Below are 24,125 nucleotides of genomic sequence, written 5' to 3'. Positions count from 1 at the left end.
TTTGGGGGGGGCTAATGCTATCACGGGGGCCCATGGGGAGCTGATTGGCTCCTCTGGGAGCACTGTGTGGGTGGTCTAGTGGAGCCGGGTGGGTCTCTAGCTAGTGCTTCTGTCATCTATTCTCTTTCGTTCAGGTGCAAGTCAGGAGTACTGGGCAGGGCCACTCAAAGCCCAGGAAAAGTACTGTCTCAAGGGCTTCACCTCCACAACGGCCTCTCGGCTGGCGATGTGCGGGTCATAGTCCGTCACAGCACGTCCTGACCCAGGGTAGACGTGCCCCTCTGTGTCCTGCAGAGCCAAGGACATGCCTCCAGTGCCTGCTCTTCCAGCAGATGTTGTGTTAGTGTGCCTTTTGTGCTTGTCTACAGGACCGCCTCTTTGTTACTGTGTGCACCCACTATTCATGTGGGTGCGGTATGTCGTCTGTCTTGGCTGATCGCCGCAGTGCTTCCAGTCCCGTCGAGGCTGCTTCTGCCACTGGGATCTGTTGCGCTTTCTTTGGCATTGCTTTTATTATACACAATGATATGCAAGTTTACTGGACCAAAAAAATAATATTGGTTATGGAGGAATGCTCAAAACATATTTGGATTTAGGATGTAAATATACAAGGAACAGGTATCTTTAGTGTAGCAGAGTGGTAAATTTATTTTGATTTAATTAATTTCTGTTTTTAACCATATAGACTTTTATTATGACATTGTAGCTTTTAAGTTGATATTGGTGTGATGTCACTCATGCACCTTAGATTTGCATTTGTGGGAAGTGTGTGTCCAGTTGGTTTTGGAGTAAGATGGCTACTAAGACGATGATTGGGTGTACCGAGACTTTTCCTCATGCTCGTGGGTTCTGCACTAACTAGCAGAGTAGTGCATGAGACATGCCTGTTCAGTAGGTGGTCAAGGCTATCTGGTGTACAGAGATGTGAGTTTTTTGATGCACTGATAAGACAATGCAGTGCACAATTAACTGTTACAAAGTTAATTGTGCACTGCATTGTCTTATCAGTTATTGCGTATTATGTGGTGGGGTGATGTTCTGTTTGTCTCTCTACAACCACTACTATACTTACTTCTGATTTATTTTTTTGCTCTGCCTGTTCCACTACATTTAATTTTATTTTCAACTGAACTGAACAAACTACTTTCCTCCTATTGACCGCTTCTAAGCAGTCTGAAGAAACCAGAACAAAAGTATTTTTGTGTCCTGTTTGGCTCAGATACAATCCATTTGCATGTAACAAAATCTTTGTTAACAAGTGTAATCAAAATATAATTGAGCAAAATAAAATCACATCCTGATTTAGGCATCCCATAATAACACCAAATCAAAATGCCCAAAACACAATTTCAGATCATTTAAAATGTTTGGAGCTTTTGCCCAAGAAAACATTTTAGATTTCATGATCTTTATATTGGGTGAGTGATGAGTGACACCAGTTGATTGGCTAGCCATGCTTAGCTAAATAACAGCACCTGCAGTTGGTCAAAAGAAAAAATCAGTAGGGAACCTTACTCTTTATAAGAGCATAATAACTTTTCGCTTGAAAGAATGGCTCAGCATGGAGCGTGCTTTGCTAGATGCCAAGAGTTAGCTCAGCTGATGTATTTGTTACTTTTTATCTGTTGTTTATTGTTAGTTTATATGTAGCTAGCTAGCAATTTTTCTATTAGAATATCCTTGATGTTGTCATATTACAACACTTTACTTTCATATTAGTAATACACACTAGGAGAGGCCATTGATTTCAGGCTATCACAATCAGTCCCTTCCATGTTCCGTGTTTTCCATGTCTTGTGTTTTGTTCCATTCCATAGTTTCGTTTCGTCCTCACATTGATTGCTTTCACCTTTTCCTCGTTTCTAGTTTTGTGAATTTCATGTATTTAAATGCTGCTGTGTGCCTTGGTCGCGGCTGTTTATTGTTTGTTTGGAGGTTTGACTGTTTGTTTTAATTTAATGATTGAATGTTTGATGGTTGTTTCTTTGTACTCCGTGCCTGGTGTTTATCTTAGCCTTTGTGTTTCCCAGTCCTGAGTTTTCACTTGCCTTAGTTATAGCCTGTTTCCCAAGTTTGCCTTCATGTGTTTTTGTTTTGTAATGTATCCCAGTACTCTCCGTGTCGGCTCTATGACCCTGGACTACGAAAATGACTCTGATTTTGGATTTGCCCATAATAAATCTCGATCCTCTCAGCACATGCATCTGCCTCCTTACCGCTCAAAACTACACAGACACAGATGTGTGAGCTTTAAAGAAAAAGATACTGTAGCATCAATGGAAAAGAAGAACCACAGAGTGACATTTCTGCTCAAAGAACAGCTCTATATTGCAACATGAAGTCTTTAAAAAGACTTGCTGTGGACAGGTGCATGGCATCCTGGGAGTCCTTCCCATGCTCATCTCTGCTTTACCACACAGAGCCCCCCCCAGTACAGTTCTCCTCCACAGTACTGACATTCTTTGGTGGCATGTGTGGAACGACAGGGCTTTTGTGTTATGGTGTAGGCATCCAGCACAGTGGTGGACTGTGAAGTGGCATTCCTGTAGAGCCATGATCCAAAAAGATGACCCACAGTAGCTTCATCATTCTCAAACAGAACAATAAGTTTGAGGTCACTGTGAATTGGAACTAGAGTTCCTTTGTTTGCGGAGATGGGAACACCTTTTAGAAGGACAATGATCTGTGCAACACTTCAACAATCAGACCTTTATAGTACACTGACCAAACAGAAGTTGTTCCTCTCTAAAAAGTACATTAGAATTTGCTTGGAGTTTACCAAAAGGCACCTGAACAACTGACCATGAAATGCAACATCCTCTGGTATAATGAAACAATGATTGAATTATTTGACTACCATTTCCAGTGACATGTAAGAATGAAAGCAGGCACGGAGCATCACATCATTAATACTATGCCTTCAGTCAAGCACATTGGTGGCAGCGTGTTGTGGGGATGTTTTTCTGTGACAGGGACTGGACTAGACTAGTCAGGATAAAGGTGGATCATCGGGCATATTTTTCAGAGTGCCTGAAATGTCAGGCTGGGGTGATGGTTTACCTTTTAACTAGACAGTGACTCTTTCCATAAAAAACAAAACAAAATGCAACAGTGGCTTTGGGAAATCTCTTTGAATCCTGAAGTTGCCCAGCCAGAGTTTGAACCTGAACCCAACCGAGCATGTCTGGATCAATCTGAACCCAATAGAGCATGTCTGGAGAGTCCTGAACCAGGCTTTGCATCAATGCTAGCAATTAATCTACATTTTTCACAGGTAAAACTATTGCTAACAACAGATGAAGAATAGCTAAATATGCTGTACTCTGCACACAGAAAAAGAATGGAAGCCACCATGACAGAAAGAAAAAGTAACGTTATTTGCGTAGTTCTTTGGATGTAGATTTTGATGATGAAGTAGATCTCGATGTCTAGCGGAAGTTGCCAGTTTCCAGGTAGAACGTAATTAAGTCCAAGGAAACAATTGCTAAACAGTAAGATAGCAGTAAGGGCTAGTATGCCTAAACAGCGGTGTTGGTGCAAAACCTGGTGCAGCTTGAACAATTCTGTCAAGAAGAATGTGGGAAATTCCCAACAGAATGTTGTGCCAAACTTATAGGATCATTCAAGAAGACTTGAGTCCATCATTGATGCCAAAGGTGCGTTAATACATAGAATACATAGAATATTTCACATTTGTAATGTTTTTTGCTTTAGCATTGTTCAGTATTCTGTGTAGACTGAGAAATTAATCCATTAAATTGAGACTGAAACATAAAGTGGAAAACTGTATGCACTGTACATTCATTCAATTTTAGGGGTGTAGCGAGGCTTAAATGGTAAGAGGATTTTAATGCTATCCATAAAGGCTTTTTAAAATTCTACTGCAGTACAAGTCCTTTCTTAACCAATTAAATTCAATTTAATTCCACATAAAACCATAACCTATATAGACAGAATTTAGGATAGCTGGATTATGGTAATTTGCAAATTTACCATATCAGCAGATCTTGGCTTCTAAATTCTAGAAGATATTAAGAAAATAACACTTTGGACAACAAGGCAACCTCCCCTGATATGATATCTGCTAGCAAAAAACATCAGATTGAAACGGAAATAAAATGTTCCTCTGTTGTAACGAGGAAGCAGAATGCGATGGTCCTATTCACAGTCATGGAGCAGTAATTACCACAGGCAGCTGCAGCAGGGGACCGAGGGAAGAGGAGAGACATCCTCCGCCAAATGTTGCTCCCACTTCTGCTTCTGGAGTAAGCTCTTCTGTCTCACAGGGCTGTATGAGCATGGAGAGAGAGAGAGAGAGAGAGTAGGGTTGTCTCACAGCAAAAGAGGTAGAACGAAAGAGAGAAGAATGAGTGAAAGGGTGGGGGAGAAAGAGAGTGAGGTAGAATAAGAGAGGTTAGACTGAAATATCTGTACTAGTTAAGGATACATTCCTGAGTAGACAACTCGGCACTGTTGTATCTAGGTGTAGATCAGAGCATCTGCTAAATGTACATTTGCAGATGGTGCAGCCATACTCTACCCATCATTTTACGAATGCAGGCAACATATGAAAATAGGAGAACCACTTCTGATATCTACCCAGCCACTACACACCTGCAGCACACACACTCCCTCAGTTCAGCAGAACCAAACCCTGGCAAACACAACTGTTGTTGGCCACAGACATGCTGGGCTGGTGGCCTGGAGGTCAAGTTTCTGGAATGTGCACCTGTGTCTGACTCAGCTCATGAAAGGTTGAATCATTAGCCACTGTGCGGAGTCAGATGGGCTAAAGCAGGTGGAATACGTTGTGATCGTATTTCAGCTCTGTGTGATATGTCTCAGCACACATTCAACCAAATAACAGGCTGAGGTGACTGTCTCTGAATTTCCACAGACTTATAGAAGCTAGAGCACTGGGTTGCTGCAGAAATGGAAATCTGTCCCATCCATGTGTGGTATTAGGGGCTAATTTATCAGCAACCTGTCAGTGTCACAGGCTGGACAGGAGCGGGTTCTGTCTCCCAGGCTAGTGCCTGCTTTGGGTCTGGCTCTCCTCCCACACACAGTGCTCCACATTCTCAGCCTTATTTCCACTGTCAGAAGCAAAGAGGCAGATATGGCTGGTGGGTTATTTATTACACAAGGGAGCAAGGAAAATCCCACAGAGGTCAAAGCCACATTATTATGAGAGATCTGTTTACCATTTATATACATTTACAAAATTCAGATGAACATCTACATGCAGTGCACATTTGGTGCTGTATACTGCATATAGAGATACGTTTTAAAAAGAAAAATAGTGCATTCACTGAATTATACAGCAACAGCGGACACAGCTGTGTTATCCAAAAATTTGCAGAAGAAAGATTGTCATGAGACAGTAGACCAAACATCACTCCATATGTTCAGGTGTTCCTACTCGGATGTTTCGATTACCAGTGCTGCTCTGAGCAGAGACTGGTGGAAATAAGTGGCTACAGACACTACCCAGAGAGGGCAAGGGTCTTGTACAATACCAGTCAAAAAAGTATGGATATGTGTACTCTTTATTTTTACTACTGACACAACTCCAGTAACCTTGCTGCGCATGAAGCCGGGGCCACACCCACTCCCATGCCAGTACCATGCCAGTGTTGAGAATGACCCCTGCCCAAATAACCAAATGTATATATGCATGTTCGGTTCCTAATTCCTGTTCTAGTTTCTAATATCATCTGGATACATATCATCTAGCTCATAACAGATAAAGAAATAATCCTATGCATGTTTGTTTGAATCTCTTGTGTCAGGAATATAGCCGTTAACACTACCATTGTAGATAAATGCAGTACAGAGAGTGAATAGTGGTGTGTGATACACACACACACACACACACACACACACACACACACACACACACACACACACACACACACACACAAGCACACAAACACACAAGCACACAAACACACAAACACATTCTTTTCAGACAGCATAACATTATGTTGGGGAGAGAGAGTGTTGCCTGGCAACAGATGCTATGTACCAATGCCCAGGTGTGCTAAGGTGTGTGGAGTGAGCCGTAGTCAGAGTACCACACAGCTTTAAAACACCAGCAGAAAGGATTGTAACTGAGATGCTGTTAGAAAATATAGTAATAGGGTTCCACCGTGACTCACGGTGTAGCAAAATGAATCAGAAACCCACGTCGTCTTGTCCAGAAAGATTACCCTAGTGTACCACTGGTGTAACCGTTTTACTCACGAGCTGAAAGGAGCTGCGTTTTCAGTGCAAATAGCCCACTGCTGAATCTCTATAAAAATGGCCTTCACTCACATTGCTGCAGATGAGCACTGGCCGTTTGCAGGAGTGACTCACTTGAGGTCTAGAGAAGGAGAATAGCCCAGATGGGCTTCCGAAGATCTCACATCCCTGTTCACCCACTGCGAGGGTGTGTTTGCCGAGAATAAGAGCAATCACCCTCCGCTATTCTCCACACATCTTTCAGTTGGGTTTTCCAGCTCAAATTGCAGAGGGCCACAGAACCACACAGTGCGGTGGTTTCCATGCTCAGACGACCGATTTCGCTTGGCTGTGTCAGGCTGATCCCTTCAAGTCAAAGTAGAGGGGAGAGATTAAATAAGATTCTTTCCGGCTGAACATGAGACACACTATCCATTGGGTGTCCGGTGAGAATCCAAGAGGAGTATATAACATTGGCACTGTGACATCGAGGTGATGGGACACCGTCATTCCATACAGTGGAACGGATCAGTATAAAGAGCAACTTGTGGCAGGCATCCAGGCCAGACTGCCATCTAGACCTGTCTACTGGAACATGCTTTTGAACTGTAGCATATCACTGCCACAGTCAACCTCAGACAGGATCAGTTCTGTCCATCAATCTACAAGTACTGAAGAACAGAACATCTCTGATTAGATGCAGTGGGGTAAATTTCTATACTTTCAAATGACAACAGAGTGCTGTTTGTGAACTTTCTTTAGCACTCGGCGTTGGGTTCTAGTTAGTTTACTGTCATGTCTATTCTGGACATGCATCAGCATACAGTAAACTTTGTGTTATAAGAGCATTTATGTAATGAAGGTGAATAATGCGGACGTGGCAAACCTTGTCCATGTTGCTGAAATGCTGCTGCTCCTAAACAACTGACAACGCTCACAGAGGCCTTCGTAGGAACGTGCTAAACTAAATTAGGAGGAGTAATATGTGCATTTTCCTTCTTTATCCTTTCTCTCTCTCAAGCTCTCTCTCTCTGTCGCTTTTACGCTTGAATGGTGAGTCACTTCCATGGAGGACCGTTCAGAGTTAGATGTTAATGTGAGACGATACGATGGTTATGAATCATAACAAAGGAAGCCAGCTGAGCGCCATGGAGTGTGCACTCAAGCTGGGATAACTCGATAGAGGCTCCAAGATCTGCCGCAGAGCCCAAGAGCCGCGTGTCATGTCGCGTATGACTTTTAGTGTAAAGTGCAAGTTCACACTGGGAAACGCAATGAGAGGTAGTGTACTGTTAATACCTGCCTGATGTACTAGGACTGAACATGCTGAGATGTTAGCCCATGCGTCTGTAACTGTAAGACTTGATGACTGAAATGCACTGCGGGTTGAGTGCCCCGCTGAGTCCCAACGTGATTCACAGTTCCAGATCACTGTTGCTAGAGTGCTGACTAGATCCAGGAAGTCTGGCCACATCACCCCAATTCTATCTGACATACACCAGCTTCCAAGAAAATCTGGCTCTGATTTAAAAACTGCTATCTTTGTCTTACAAAACAAAGCTTTACACATGTCCAAGTCCAAGCCCCCAGTAAGCGAGCCGGTAGCGAAGAAAAACTCCCTAGAGCACGAGAAAGAAACCTTGAGAGGAACCGAGACTCATCCTCCTCTGGCTGACAACGGACACCACAATAGTATTATGTTGCTGAATCTCTATTGGGGTATTATCCAAAAAAAAACAAAATAAATGTACAAAATGGGTATTAATTTTATTAGTGGTTTTGGGTCATGACTGCAAATTCTGCAGTCTGAATAAGATGTCACTGTACATAGTGCTGAGAGGAAAGAAAAAAAAATAGAATCTGCATGCACTGAACATGCACAGAACTCACCATAGAACCTGTATGCATTGTTCATACAGAACTCACCATAGAACCTGCAAGCATTGATCATACAGAACTCACCCTAGAACCTGCATGCATTGATCATACAGAACTCACCCTAGAACCTGCATGCATTGATCATACAGAACTCACCCTAGAGCCTGCATGCATTGATCTTACAGAACTCACCATAGAACCTGCATGCATTGATCATACAGAACTCACCATAGAACCTGCATGCATTGATCATACAGAACTCACCATAGAACCTGCATGCATTGATCATACAGAACTCACCATAGATTCTGCATACATTGAACATGCACAGAACTGACAGAAGCTGCCTTCATAATTAGCACATTTGTGTGTTAGACATCATATGAAAGCAACATGGGGGACTACAGTCCTTTAATTTGTTTATGGACAAATCAGTGAGTAGTAAACCTGCTACAGTCAATCTGAAAAGAGTATGAAAGTTACACTTTGACAGTCTGCATACACAGACAATTGAATCGTACTAAATCTATTACACACTGTGAGTGCATAGATGCACTCATACACACTCAATCGAAGTGTACTAAATTTTCTACACTCAGACACACACACAACCAAGAGAGACTTCACGTACTAGACTATGTGTGTATTACGTGTGGAAATTGTACTTCCTATAGCATACTATACAATTCAGTTTTAATTTAAACTGGTTTGAAAAATGACATTTTTATGATTTTTAAAAATTATATTGTTTATGTGAAAAATCATGTTGTAATGCTGTAGATGTTTTTATTTAATACTATATAGACAGAACTACTGACTGATTACAATAGCACAGAATAACTCCAGAGAGTTAATCTTTATGTGTGCGTGTGCAATTTTAAGCCAAGCAAAGTGCTTGGGGGCAGGGACCCTTGGTCACTTATACTCAAGGTACCAAACTAAACATCTGCTGTATGTTGTCTAGGCAACAAACAGAGTAGGTGGCTTAGCTGAAATGACTGTGATATCGGAAATGAATCATGAGTAGTTTTTTTTTTCAGATTTTAATTGTAACTCATAAATAGTAAATTAGACTATAAATATTATTATCCAGACTCATTGCTTGTACATTACTTTGACATTCTTCATTATCCTATAGCAGATCATATTTTTTTCTGGTCTCCAACTTAATATTGCATGCAATCATTTATTGATGAGGTTTTTTTGTCTTGCTTTTATTGTATACAGAGTGAGACTTTTGATGTTATTAAGCATGAATGTTTAAATTCACTTACTAAGATTGATCTGACCACTTTACTGCACACAGTGATTGAATTATGGGCCCAAAAAAACTGTGTGATGAACTGCTTAAAATCTGTCATAGATAGACATGTCCAGTGAATAGAGAAAAGGCTTCTTAATACTCCATGCTACAGACATACACTAGGTAATGATACACTTGGAATTATACATATTACAGACAGACTAGCTAGTGATAATTAAACACTGTATGCATCATGCAATAGTCATTAAACAATGCATTTTATCAGAGAACACTCTAGAAAGATATTATTTCCTGCTTATTTATTATGTAATAGTGAATGTAGTAAATTTGCTTATAGCTTGATGAACAGTATTCTCAGGCTTTTCAGAAGTATTCAGACATTTCTTTTAACATTAGCTCCACAAACCCCAGCATTCAGCAACAACTAATAGCAAGCTGTTGGTAGTTGACTTTAAAATATTCAGAAAAACAACTGACAAGCCAAAATAAATAAAAGCCCTGAGTAAATTAGGGGTAACAGACTATGCAACAATCACACATTCTTTGATTGTTGATCTGGTGTGCTCTAGGCTTGGAAATTTACCCTTGAATCAAACAGCTTTATAATGTATTTCTCAACAGACTCCAGTGTCCCAGACACATGTCTCAACCATTTAATGAGGCAACAACTAATAACACTTTATTGGAGGTCTTCAGTAATGCCCTCAACTTGAGTCAATATGAAGGTGCTATCTTCATGCTATTCTAAGTGTACACTTCAACCATCCAGTTAAACCACTAGCAGCATAGGTATGACTGAAACATCAACACATAGATAAACTACTAAATGTCACGCTGTTGTCATAAATCCCTACAAATATATTATCTAAACCATAAAGGTGGCATAGAGTGGTGTGAAAGTGTTTTCCCCCTTCCTGATATCTTATTTTTTTGCATGTTTGTCACACTTAAATGTTTCAGATCATCAAACTAATTTAAATATTAGACAAAGATAACAAGTAAACACAAAATTCAGTTTTTAAATGAAGGTTATTATGGGTAAAAGAAATCCCGCCAAAAAATTAAAAATAAATAAATCAATCAATCGATCAATCAATCAAAAAAGTGATTGCCCCCTAAACCTAATAACTGGTTGGGCCAGCCTTAGCAGCAACAACTGCAATGAAGCGTTTGCAATAACTGGCAATGAGTCTTTTACAGCGCTGTGGAGGAATTTTGGCCCATTCATCTTTGCAGAATTGTTGCAGTTCAACCACATTGGAGGGTTTTCGAGCATGAATCGCCTTTTTAAGATCATGCCACAGCATCTCCGTCGGATTCAGGTCAGGATTTTGAATAGGCCACTCCAAAGTCTTCATTTTGTTTTTCTTAAGCCATTCAGAGGTGGACTTGCTGGTGTGTTTTGGATCATTGTCCTGCTGCCGAACCCAAGTGCGCTTCAACTTGAGGTCACGAACAGATGGCTGTTCAGGATTTTTTGGTAGACAGCAGAATTCATGGTTCCATTTACCACAGCAAGTCTTCCAGGTCTTGAAGCAACAAAACAGCCCTAGACCATCACACTACCACCACCACATTTTACTGTTGGTATGATGTTCCTTTTATGAAATGCTGTGTTATTTTTATGCCAGACGTAATGGGACATACACCTTCCAAAAAGTTCAACTTCTGTCTCATCAGTCCACAGAGTATTTTCCCAAAAGCCTTAGGGATCATCAACATGTTCCCTGGCAAAACTGAGATGAGCCTTTATGTTCTTTTTGCTCAGCAGCAGTTTTCGTCTTGGAACTCTGCCATGCAGGCCATTTTTGCCCAGTCTCTTTCTTATGGTGGAGTCATGAACACTGACCTTAACTGAGGCAAGTGAGGCCTGCAGTTCTTTGGATGTTGTTGTGGGGTCTTTTGTGAACTCTTGGATGAGTCGCTGCTGCACTCTTAGGGTAATTCTGGTCAGCCGGCCACTCCTGGGAAGGTTCACCACTGTTCCATGTTTTCACCATTTGTGGATAATGGCTCTCACTGTGGTTTGCTAGAGTCTCAAATCTTTAGAAATGGCTTTATAACCTTTTCCAGACTGATAGATCTCAATTACTTTGTATCTCATTTGTTCCTGAATTTCTTTGGATCAGAGCATTCTTTTTTGAGGTTCTTGTGGTCTACTTCACTTTGTCAGGCAGGTCCTATTTAAGTGATTTCTTGATTGAGAACAGGTGTGGCATTAATCAGGGCTGGGTGTGGCTAGAGAAATTGAACTCAGCTTTCCAAAGCAAAGTTAATTTATGTTTTTGTTTTTTTTTTTGGTGGGGGGGGGGGCAATCACTTTTTCACACAGGGCCTTGTAGGTTTGTTTGTTTTTCCCTTAATAATAAAAACCTTCTTTTAAAAACTGAATTTTGTGGTTACTTGTGTTATCTTTGTCTAATATTTAAATTTGCTTGATGATCTGAAACATAAGCGTGACAAACATGCAAAAAATAAGATATCAGGAAGGGGGCAAACACTTTTTCACACCACTGTATTTAAATATATCGTGCATTATGTATATATAGTATAGTATATTATAAAGATTACTATAAAAGTGTTCACATTCCTGTTGTAAAAAGGCAGCACCTTTATGAAGCTTTCTAAGGGCAACACAGCTTGGTGTAGACCCAAACCAGGAGCAGCATATCAACAGATGACTGCTGACATCACGCATGGTGCAAGGCTGAAGTCATCTCCATGGGAACATATATCGAGGCATAAACCTGGGAAATACGATTTCCTTCTCACAGGGTTCTCCAGGCAATTAAGTTGGTTGTAAGAGCGAGAGAAGATATAGTGAAAGACAGAGGAGGTGAGATGGGGAGGGTTAGTGTAGCAAGAGGGGTGAAAAGAGAGATGAGAAGAAAACACGTGACCTTGGCCAACGCTGCCTCAAGGGATTAAAGCTCATTTATCTCAGTATCTTGATCCACTGGGCACACCAGTCCACAAGCTTCACAGACTGTATGAGTACTGATCTGGGAACAGTTTTCCTGTAACCATAAGAACACCTTTATTATCACACTGGATTGTTCCTGATCCAAAACTATGCTTTGAGCCAAAGTGAACAGCTGGCAAAAACCTTGAGAATCAGAGGGTATTGGTCCAAGTGTTTTAAGTCATAATGCAGACATGTTTTTATAATACAAACCACTCTGCTACAGTGCTGCTGTTTTGCTAGGCCTCAACGCGCAAATCCACTTCGCACTACTGGAACTGACATTTATTCAATAAACCTTTACCTTAATTTACAACCTATTAAAGGTAGCTATGATCTAGATTGTAATTATGATCTCTCTTTCAGAGCACATTTACATGATCTTCAAAATCCACCAGAAAGTCTGCACATACGGCCTTTAATGTATAAACAATGAAATGTAGATGGACAGTATAAATATCTTACAAATATCAAGTATGACAGTGAGCCTGTGAAACCAACAGTCCCACTAAAGTACATCCCTCCACAACAGTGAGATGCATCTTCATATAAAACACGCTCCTTGGGGATTTAACTAAATATAATGTAATTATACTGCCTTGGGAACCCAAGATGTTCTCCTAACCACACCCCTTCATCACCTTCTGGAGTTATTCAAATAACCTTGCACTATAGGTTCCTACAACTTCCACTTCAAAAGTCAAAAATGAACTCCAAAACGTAACTCTTCCTCTTCTGCAGCTCGGCAACTATATTAATGTGGCCTTAAAGGAAATGAACTGGAAGACAATGATGGACATACTGAAAGAAATCAAACAGGTGCAATTTCTACACAAAATCACATCTTTAGATGGATCAGATCTTTATATAGAATCCATTATGTTTAAACACAGAGAAGACTGATGGTTGATGAAAAAAGCCTTTTCCCCTAAGCCATATACTCAGCAAAATCAAGTTTAACAAACTCAACAGTCTTGAGACACAGATGCTGTATCAAACCATTTGTCTTTTCCCAGGTCTGTTTGCTCTGTATCACATCAGCTTGTGTAATGCAATTTTTTTTAATGCAATGTTATTTGTGCTCATTAAATGACAGGCTCCTGTGTGTGCATGAAGAGTATGCCACCAGCCAGGAACCAGGAAGTTCTTCATTACTGTGATGGAAGAATGCATAAATGTTCACGATTGTGTGTGTACCTATGCATGCATGTGTGTGTGTGTGTGTGTGTGTGTGTGTGTGTGTGTGTGTGTGTGTGTGTGTGATGCATTGCACTTGCTAGTAGAGGCTTAATTGGAGAAATCACACACACACACACACACACACACACACACACACACACACACACACACACACACACACATTCTCTCTTTATAAAGGGACCTCAACTGACTGCCAAGCACAATGTTACCAGGATAGTCCCTCTGATGGAGCCCTCTGGGTCTACATCTCTAGGAAGCAGAATACTGACTGCTACAGTGGCAGGTGGCAGACTTGCCTTCCACAGACCAAGCCGCCCCCTCCTAACTCCCTCAGACCGAGCCACACCCTTACCCCCACCCCACCCCACCCCCCAGCCGACCCCCGAAGCTGGTAATGAGTTTAAGAAGCATAGCTGGAACTTCATAGAGTAACTGAGCAACCATGCCGGACTGCAGTCCTGTCAGCCCGAGTTCATGCAGTAACATCGTATGGGCACCTTCCTTGGGCTATCACCAGAAACAGAGAGTTGGTTTCCCAAGTCTTGTTAAAATATTTAAAGAATCACTGAGGTCTAGGTAAGGAATCAAAAAGGTAATATTATTATTTACTGGTATGCATAATAATAATAATAATAATAATAACAACAACAATAATAATAATAATAATAATAATAATGACATTTATGGTAACAATACAGTTCCCCATAAAACAGGTGTGCTCAGTGCACCAGCTGCTGTCTCCATCTCCTGGACACGTGACAGAGTTGGACTGGACAGTGGGAGCTTTCACTCCCGCGATACTGCAGCAGTCGGAGGAGGCTTTAGCGTCTGCATCATTCACGTGGCGTCTTTAGGTAACCGGGGTAACCGAGCGCGCGTCAGCCCCAGAACAGGCTCGAGCTACAGGTGGCGCAGCAGTGAACGTGGAACTGCTTTACGGCATTTCAGATGTCGCAAACTTGTAAACCTACTTTCCGGTGAACGTAAATAGAGGCACATGTGGCCTGAGGTTTCCCGAAACTGGACGTGAGTAAAAAATATAGAAATGTATAAGACAAACCAAAGCACACTTTTGTGAGGTATATCAGCAAGCGTTTGCAGTTCACCTCAGACAGCTAATTTATCTAACAATCAGATGAGACATGCTTAAAACTTAAAATTGGAACGCTTGCTAGTGGATAGTTATCTTAAAATGGGTTAGCTAGCTAGCGAACCATTAAGCTAACCTTTTAATTCAATACTTTTAAAATTCTCTGTTAATATACTGTGGTAAGTACATTGGTCTGGCTAATATATGTAAGTATCGGCTTTAATGCTGATCTTTGCTTAAGTCCAGAGTAGTGGCATAACCGCTCCTACGGCTGGTCTTCGTTAAATGGCCAAACTAGCTGATCCAGTAGCGCTGTGGGTATTGCGCAACAACTCGGTCTTATTTCTGCGCAAACAGGCTGTTACCTGAGGAATTAACACTACGTTTGCGCGTCTTGTCTCCCCAGGGCTTAGAACAATGGCAAAGAGTTTACGGAGCAAGTGGAAAAGGAAGATGCGGGCGGAGAAGAGGAAGAAGAACGCGCCCAAGGAGCTAGCGCGCCTCAAAGCGGCCCTGCGCCCCGACGGGACGGGGGACATCTCCATGAAAGACGTGGCCGAGATCGCCACGGTGCTGCCCGCCGACAAGCTGCTGGAGACGGCGGCGGAAGATGGTCAGTACAAAAAGGTTGAAGGAACAAGACTAGCTACAGTCTAGATTTCGCTTTGCAGTGTTGATGTATATAGCAAGTTTTTTTGTTTTTGTTTTTCCCCCCACAGCCCCCGGCCCAGACGGTCCGGGGAAGATGGACACGGACAGCAAGCGTAAGAAGAACACGATGCTGAACGAGCACGGACAGTACCCGGCATGGATGAGTCAGAGGCAAGTGAAAAAGATGAAAAGGCAGCGGCTAAAAAAGAAAGGAAAGCATGGGAAGAAGAAGGGCTTGGCATGGTAGACCCACTGCCCTGGATGGACTTTGTGTTGCAGCAGGAACGGGTGCATTCAAGCCTTTGAAGCTAGCTTCAACTTCAGGGACTATTGTGGGCACTCCTCAGCTCAGTCAGTGTGGATGGGTGGATATAAAGCCTGAATTTACAGTTGCAATACTTTCAGAGTTTTCTGGCGGAGTAAAGAGCATGCTTGTGGTCTGTATGGGCCATTTGGTTCAAGGTAGATCTTTAATGGATGTTGTTCTTTTAATATTTTTGTTTTCCCATTCTCTACATTATTGGAATGATGAGTCATTAACAAGGTTTTGCCTTATAATCATTTATAACAAAGATGGTGGACAATAAATTCAGTTTTCCCCAATATTAACAGAAATGTTTCCCTTTTATCTGTTGACTATGAAAACACAGTACCATTTCATTGTGCTTAATATTCAGGTGAATGTCTAAAAATGTTTAAAAAACATTTCAATACAAACTGAGTCGCTAAGTTGTTGCAATGCAGTCAAAATGCACAAGATGTACATTAACCAAATATCAGTTTTCCACTGGCTAATATATTTGGCAGGTTTTTTTTTTTGCTTTACCCCGGCTCCCAACATGTTAAGCAACCAAACACTGAATACCCGGTATATAATATAATATAATATAATATAATATAATACTATGCTATGAGCACAAACAGCAAAAAATGTGGTTGGGGCTGGGGTAAGGGAACACTAAATTAATGGAATTTGCTCCTTGAAGCTCTGTAGACAGACACAGACTGAATCCAGGAAGCACTTGTCCACAGCCTGTGTCTGCACCTTGTACATATTGCACTGGAGCAGTCAGGCATTGCTGCTAAGCCTGCGGATTCCTGTTCAGATTTGGACATCTAGGTCTAATGGCAGATTGAATTTTGCGGTATGCGTTCCTAGGCAGCGGGACAGTTTGTGCTTCACATTTGAGTTGCTTGATTGAATTTTGGAGGCATGCAGTTGAGTCAGTAAAATAAAGCAAGCGAGTTTTCCATCTGGTTGGTGATGCATGTTACATGAGCTTCACGAAGGATGCTGGGAACAGGCCACTGCGGCCATGGCAACTTCCCTTCCACCAACCCTCATCCACCATCTCAATATTTATTATGATGTCTTCGGGCACGAAGGAGAGCTCGTCATCGGCTTCTACAAACAGAAACATATGGAAATACAGTAGTTATAGTACCAACTTGAAAAAAATTGAAAAGCAGCAAGTCCAGCAGCTCAATTAGTGGAATCACATTTGAAAATTGTGATGTACAAGTTAGTTTGCCGGTCTAGTTGCCAGACCAGTCTAATACAATGCTCATCAGACGGCTCCTTAATAATGTTCTCTCTAATGTTTGTAAGAGGGAAGAAATCGGCTACGAACCAAACAGAATCTACTGATGTTGCCAGCGTCAAAAAAGGAAGATGCCTGTTTGTGTTTTGGTGACACTCACCGCCCTGATAGTCATAAAGCGCTACAGCTGATAGGCCACAGCCAACATCTTCATAATCATTATCAGTAGCTGCAAGAGAGACCAGTAAATCAGACACGACTCAAGCTACCTAAACACACCACCACAGAATATGCCATGCAAATCTCAAAACTGGTTTTATGCTTATTTCCTACATCCCTATAGTTTTGTGTGTGTGTGTGTGTGTGTGTGTGTGTCTAACCAGTAAAGTTAGCTTTTGCAATTTCCTCATATTCTCCTTCATCAGCCTCTCTATGAGGAAGAGGAGGAGGAGAGTCTTCATCTGGCTGTTCCTCCTCCAGCAGGTCTGCAGAGCGGGGGGGCAGGGAAGGCGGCTCTTCATATTCAGGCTGCTCATCCACCTGTGAACACCACCACACACACACACACACACAGTCACACAACCACACACACACACACAGTCACACACACACACACACATTGTACGCAGGCATATTCACAAGCTTCTTCGCCAGACGTGTTTGGACACAGACAGCAAGCACGAGAGCAGTTCACTACAAGTGTGCCTCTTTGAAAATTGTAAAACCTTCTAGATCCAGGTACACATTTGGCCTGAATAATAGCAATAGTATATTTTTGGAGGCTTTTGATAAATTCCTGATAACATGAAGCTCAGTTGGCGATCCAGTCTTCTTTAATTAACATGCAATGACATTCTTCCCACATACCACCCTGCCATCATCCCTGGTGCTTTGTGGCTTCTTCTAGAGCCATAGTATGAAATGCCCCCAGATTTACCTACTAGTCCTTTAGGGAGCAACACCACTCTGCATATTTTTGCCTGTGTACAATCAGAGAGTTCAGCTGCGGTAGGGTGATGCCGTTTTTACCTCGTGTACAGGATCAGGCAGGTCTTTGGGTGTTTCGGGCAGCGGTCTGAATTCCTGGGAAGGAGGCTGAGGCGCAGGTGCAGGCACAGTCCTCTGTTCTGCCTCTTCACTGCTCTGTAACTTCACAGACCGACTGACATCAGGCATGTGCTGTGTGCACTGTGTGTATACTTCATGTACACTGTACGTATACTTCACTGTGTGTATACTTCATGTATTTATGTCTATCCCAAACTCTCTCCTGAATCTTATGTGCACATTTTATTTCTTCCCCCACAAAATCTTTACATCTTGAGATGATGCCCCAGGACACCAAAATTCTCATTGGGGTTTGAGGTAGGTGTTACATAACAGCTAAAACCACAGGCACAATTTAGCCACTGGAAAGACTAGTATGTGCATAAATGCCATATTGCTTAACTGCCCTGGTCGCAAGTAATAGATGACAGAAGCACAGCTAAAATCATTTTAAAACAACCAGGAGATCATGAGATAGACCAGAGCTTTCCAATATAAAGAAATCAAACGAAACATTGCGAGACGTGGCATTCTGATGTGTGGCTCAAGCCCAGTTTGAGGTGTTTGTGAACCTGCTGTCTGTTCCGCGCCTCCTCATGCTCCCTCTGCTCTCGGGCCTGTCTTCTGGCTCTTTCTTCCTCCGCTCTTCTCCTGTTCTCTTCCTCTGAAGCTTTCGCCATGTTCTCAAACCGAGCTTTCAGGTTTCCAGCACCTGCACTCGCTACACACGAAGGCACACGCGCATCAATTAACCAACAAAAAAAAAGAAGAAAAACAATAAAATAAAAAGCCACCAGTGTTGCCACATTCAAACTCATCCACTCATGCCAGTCATCTCTACACTGTTGTCCTAGATATCAGCAAAGCTGCTACCTGCTAGCACGTAATGTTAGAATTGTTGTACGAATAAATTGCATAGAAATTGCAAATCCAGCTCAACTGGGGTCAGTGATGGCAGACATCTGTTACATTAAACATGGACGCATCTCAACAGTGAGGCGTGAAAGGACTTTACAGAACACCCACAAGCCTCAGACGGCTGAGTCTTCTTATAAGATGATGTTGGTGCCTCCATTTCGCTGAAGGATGATGCACTCTGTGATCAGAAGAGTAAATGTAAGTGTAGGATTGTCGTAGATAGCTGTAGCATATCTATTTCCTGAAGACCACGCTCATGTCTAATAAACGTATTTACCTTATCCATGCGGTCTACCGCAACACCATATTTTCCTCCAAAACCCTTTGCATAGTCTAAAAGGAAAGAACCGGAAAAATCTATAAATTTAAACAGCTTTTAATTGCAGTGTGATTTTTATTGTAATTTAATTTACTTAATTTATTTTTATTTTAATTCACTATGAGGGTTCAAAAAATAGATTATTAACATCTACGAAAGAATACAGGGCTGCGGCATATAGACATTGTGCATTATATTACAATTAAATTGCTCCACATTAATACTGTGCTGTATTTTAATATACCGAAACACAATGATGAATGTACACTTGTCAGGATTGCTTATAGCACACAATAAAAAAATAGATGTTTGATAAAGGGCTGATGAATGATGAGCAAACTGATAAGCGATAATGACTGATAAGTGATGTTGTGCTAAGATGTTGTGCTGCCCAAGTGGAAACTCCCTCACCTTTCTGGGACTGGTGTTTCTCTGTCTCTCCTTTGTAGTCGTAACCCAAAGCAGCCCGGTCCACCTTCTCTGTCTCCACCCCGTACTTGCCTCCAAAGCCCTTGGAGTAATCTAACAGAGACAGATCATCTAGCATCACCAGTCTATGTGTGCATGGTTCAGGCAAAGATCAAAACAAAGCAGAAAACAATATATAACTTTGGAAAAGCAATACAATCACATTTCTTGTTCCGTGACAAGTATTTTCCACTTCCTTTAAACACACTTTTGCAGCAAGCAAATAAGCTCTAAACACACAAATGGAACATAAATAATAAGCATTTGTAGTTCTGGAGTTTGAAGAATACTGCTCAACATCAACGCCGCACACAGAGCATGTCACAGCAGCTACAACTCACCTTTCTGGGACTGGTGTTTCTCTGTCTCTCCTTTGTAGTCGTAACCCAAAGCAGCCCGGTCCACCTTCTCTGTCTCCACCCCGTACTTGCCTCCAAAGCCCTTGGAGTAATCTAACAGAGACAGATCATCTAGCATCACCAGTCTATGTGTGCATGGTTCAGGCAAAGATCAAAACAAAGCAGAAAACAATATATAACTTTGGAAAAGCAATACAATCACATTTCTTGTTCCGTGACAAGTATTTTCCACTTCCTTTAAACACACTTTTGCAGCAAGCAAATAAGCTCTAAACACACAAATGGAACATAAATAATAAGCATTTGTAGTTCTGGAGTTTGAAGAATACTGCTCAACATCAACGCCGCACACAGAGCATGTCACAGCAGCTACAACTCACCTTTCTGGGACTGGTGTTTCTCTGTCTCTCCTTTGTAGTCGTAACCCAAAGCAGCCCGGTCCACCTTCTCTGTCTCCACCCCGTACTTGCCTCCAAAGCCCTTGGAGTAATCTAACAGAGACAGATCATCTAGCATCACCAGTCTATGTGTGCATGGTTCAGGCAAAGATCAAAACAAAGCAGAAAACAATATATAACTTTGGAAAAGCAATACAATCACATTTCTTGTTCCGTGACAAGTATTTTCCACTTCCTTTAAACACACTTTTGCAGCAAGCAAATAAGCTCTAAACACACAAATGGAACATAAATAATAAGCATTTGTAGTTCTGGAGTTTGAAGAATACTGCTCAACATCAACGCCGCACACAGAGAATGTCACAGCAGCTACAACTCACCTTTCTGGGACTGGTGTTTCTCTGTCTCTCCTTTGTAGTCGTAACCCAAAGCAGCCCGGTCCACCTTCTCTGTCTCCACCCCGTACTTGCCTCCAAAGCCCTTGGAGTAATCTAACAGAGACAGTAACAGGCCCTATTACATTTCATTGGTATATCAGGCAAAGAATGGATGGAAAATATATTTAAAAACATTCTTGTAACTCCTTTTTTTGTTACAAAAAAAATTCCTCTTGGGAATTTTAAAATTGAAAGCCGCTTTGAGCTTACAAATCAGGTCTAAACTGGAAGCATTTTGTGATGCCAAGGGTGATGTATAATTTACTGTAAAAGGAATATTGCATAAATGTTGTTGATGTTGAAGAATTTCACATAAAAGTAGGGTTACATAAGAGGTCCACAACGCGCAATCAGTGTTCGGGCTGACAACTTCACCTTTCTGTGACTGATGTTTCTCTGTTTCACCCTTGTACTCGTAACCCACGGCAGCCTTGTCTACTCTCTCCTTCTGCACGCCATACTTCCCTCCAAATCCCGTGGCATAGTCTGACGTTTGGGGGGAAAAAACAGAGTCTCTATTACAATGGACCGCATCCCGGCAAAGGACGGAAAAGACCTCGACGAGCATACAGGAACATTCAAGTCATGATCATGACCAAAAACAGGTCCTGGCTCCCTGCAGTTACATTACCACTCTAATCTACCACACCTGAGGTCATCAAGGCCCTCAGCAGGGCCTTTGCAATAGAGTTCTATGTAGCTAAATTCAGCTACGTGGTAGGACCTCAGGACAGGAGTCCCGCAACCCTGACCAGAAGTAGTGTCCTTGGTCCTTTTAACTCCCATTTTCCCATAGCACTTCAGAAAATGGATGGAGGCAGAAGGTCCAGTACCTTTCTGAGAGGTGTGCTTCTCCACCTCCCCCTTGTACTCATAACCCATGGCAGACTGGAGAGAAGAAGGACAAGAATATAAATGAAATGAGGCCCCAGAAAGGCAGCCATGGCCATTCGTCCAGCCAACGCGTTGTCTCTGTCTTCGGCTATGTGTACCCAGCTAGAGCTGTGTCCCATTTCCTCACCTTGTCCACACGGTCCTGCTGCACGCCGTATTTCCCGCCGAAACCCTTCGCTGCGTCCTTCTGGGACGAGTGCTGCTCTACTTCTGCCACGTAGCTGTGTCCCAATGCCACCTGGGAACATTTAACCAACCAGATTAGAACATGTCGCTAGGAACCAACAAGAGGCCCTGCAGAATCTTGAAGTATATATGGTCCCCAAAGACTGTAATAGAAATGAATGGTATATAGGTGCAGAGATTCCTGGTATGGTCTCATAAATAAACCCTGACAGCTCCATCATGTCACGTCACTTTAGTTTTAATTTAAAATTTATAAACAAGCAGCATTCACATAAACAGGTGAAATTTCCTTGTATTGGTCAGCTTTTTTGTTGGGATGTTATACTGGAGATTTTAAAGGATAGTGGGGATATAATGTTTAAAAAGCTATTAAAGGATGTAATATTAATGATAGTAAATTCTAGTTGGAGTCCCACCTTGTCCATTCGGTCTTTCTCCACTCCATATTTGCCCCCGTAACCATAAGAAGCCTTGGGGCCCTGTTCCATTTGCTTCTTCTTTACTTCCTCATGCTCGTGGGACACCTTCTGTCTGAGATCTGCGACACTACACACACGCGCGTGCACGCGCACGCACACGCGCGCGCACGCACACACACACCATCAATCATCCATTTACCAGTAATGGGAAGAAACACTCTGCTTTAGTGGTTTCATTGCATCACTCAGTACACCTCCCAGAGTTCTTCGCTGTCCTTCAGTGTTTCGCTGAGTGCAGGGTATCCAGCTTTACGACAGTGCATTACTCATAACTGCCCTCCCTGACTCATCTTCCTTCGTGTCAACGGGCTATATTTGGGCATGCCGCGCATACCTCAACACTGCGCACTTCCCTTTTTTTTCTGTTTCAAGTGACGACCCACGCTGGTTTCATCATAGAACAACCCTGGCTAGACTTTCTTTACATGTATTTTCAGCAACAACTTAAGGGAACTCAATGTAATCCATCGAGCATTGCATATGCAGAGCATGTTTATTAAACTGCTCCGTTTCTTTTGTCTGTCTATAACATGTACGGTTATAGGACGCTGTTAATATTCTTTGCGTTGTTACCTGATGTGCTCTTTGCGGCCTGATCCCTCAATGGTCTTGGACCCCCACCTCTGTTCCTGCTCTGAGATGTCATTCTAAAGCACAAACACACGGCTCCAGTCAACTTTGGCATCAACTTGATCTGCGTTTGGGCCTGTATTGTCCTGCTTCTAATAAACAGACAAGCAAGATTGCCTCATTCTGCAGTGTTTTGTGTGTGTGTGTGTGTGAGTGAAAATTCAAGCTCAAATCTATACAAAACTTCAAGAATGAGGAAGCCAAACATTATTACTGTAGAGGTATCTGAGTCTTCTGAATCCTTCTCTAGGAAACATCTTAAACAGCAAGGACAGTTTTGCAACGCTTCACCTCAAAATCGGGATCTGTCTCCCAGTCATCCGACTCCGCTGCCGCCTTCGCATTAACATTGTGTCCCACCACAGATTTCCACATCTATGGCAGGAAAAAAAGGTTGCATATACCTGATCTGCAGTAGTTGTGTTATGCTACAAAAAATCACACCCTGAAGGCTACGGGTGTTCATCTCTTCTGTTGCGCTTTGTAATCTGATACACTTCAGAAAGCTTCAATATCTTCAGTGTTTAAAGAGGTACTTCAGGCTAGTACTACTGATAGTACTATCGTTTGTCAGGATGCATACAGCAGCGATAATTAAGAGTGTTTTAATGAAAAGCATTCAGTATCAGTTGCTCTATTGTTCTTATGATTCAGCTCATACACAAACATCCTTTTAAGTCCTGCTGTGAAGTTTTTTTCTCCATTTCTCTTTTTGTTACGCCTGGTTCCTCAATTTTATTCATGCAACAAACAAACTTTTTAAACAATCATTTTAAAATACACTTATTAATCGCTGAAGTACATAGAAATTTGCGATGTGTGCAAAGAAACCGGGAGATGCATTTAAAAATTAAACACGAATTAGTTTTGCCAAGTGACATCTTAAGACACTTCCTGGTATACGGCAAAGTTCTTTCAAAATGTACATTTTAGGTAGGCTATCACTAAGATGCCTCAAACAACGCAGGAACTACATTATACTCACATTATCGACACGTTATAGGAAAAGGGGTTCTGTCTGGAGAAAACGTCGCGCTTGCTTAAACGTGCGGCGGCTAAAGAACTGAGCGCTCCTGACGGAAGAGACGCGCTCGAAACGCTGCGGTCGGCGAGTAGGAAATGGATATGTAGAGTACAGCGAGCATCTATCAGGCCGTGGCCTACATCTGTTCTGTGTAC

The 24,125-nt window shown here is 42.0% G+C and overlaps 3 protein-coding genes across 7 annotated transcripts in view; 1 reads left to right on the top strand and 2 right to left on the bottom strand.

Annotated features, from left to right (window-relative positions):
- Positions 1-6,619, bottom strand: part of ppfia2 (PTPRF interacting protein alpha 2) — a 179,189-nt gene extending 172,570 nt beyond the window's left edge. For all 4 annotated transcript variants that reach the window (XM_081723166.1, XM_081723165.1, XM_081723169.1 and 1 more), the window contains exons 1-2: positions 6,361-6,619; positions 4,187-4,288 (exon numbers count right to left, since the gene is read on the bottom strand). The gene's annotated coding sequence lies outside the window, so the exon portion shown is untranslated. The remainder of the gene's footprint in view (positions 1-4,186; positions 4,289-6,360) is intronic.
- A 7,792-nt stretch (positions 6,620-14,411) lies between these two features.
- llph (LLP homolog, long-term synaptic facilitation factor) lies at positions 14,412-15,873 on the top strand. The gene is made up of 3 exons (XM_026997627.3): positions 14,412-14,555; positions 15,026-15,232; positions 15,339-15,873. Exons 2-3 carry the CDS (start codon positions 15,037-15,039, stop codon positions 15,515-15,517), a joined length of 375 nt encoding a protein of 124 aa, XP_026853428.1. The 5' UTR covers positions 14,412-14,555; positions 15,026-15,036; the 3' UTR covers positions 15,518-15,873.
- On the bottom strand, positions 15,722-24,074 carry hcls1 (hematopoietic cell-specific Lyn substrate 1). Of its 2 annotated transcripts, none has more exons than XM_035528611.2 (18): positions 23,932-24,074; positions 23,238-23,321; positions 22,890-22,963; positions 22,254-22,383; positions 21,779-21,889; positions 21,591-21,645; positions 21,133-21,243; positions 20,701-20,811; positions 20,303-20,413; positions 19,905-20,015; positions 19,507-19,617; positions 19,054-19,109; positions 18,885-18,954; positions 18,431-18,579; positions 17,841-17,960; positions 17,192-17,351; positions 16,972-17,040; positions 15,722-16,675 (listed from the first exon to the last, which is right to left on the bottom strand). In XM_035528611.2, the coding sequence occupies exons 2-18, from the start codon at positions 23,319-23,321 to the stop codon at positions 16,542-16,544; spliced, it is 1,767 nt and encodes a 588-aa protein (XP_035384504.2). In that variant the 5' UTR covers positions 23,932-24,074; the 3' UTR covers positions 15,722-16,541. The 2 variants fall into 2 exon arrangements, with proteins under 2 accessions (XP_035384504.2, XP_035384505.2); XM_035528612.2 differs by having other exon boundaries at positions 17,841-17,954.
- Between the last annotated feature and the right edge of the window lie 51 nt (positions 24,075-24,125).

Source organism: Electrophorus electricus, chromosome 11 (assembly GCF_041902795.1).
Source record: "Electrophorus electricus isolate QZ-2024a chromosome 11, ASM4190279v1, whole genome shotgun sequence".
Classification (NCBI taxonomy): domain Eukaryota; kingdom Metazoa; phylum Chordata; class Actinopteri; order Gymnotiformes; family Gymnotidae; genus Electrophorus; species Electrophorus electricus.
This window is presented reverse-complemented; position numbering and strand designations above follow the sequence as displayed.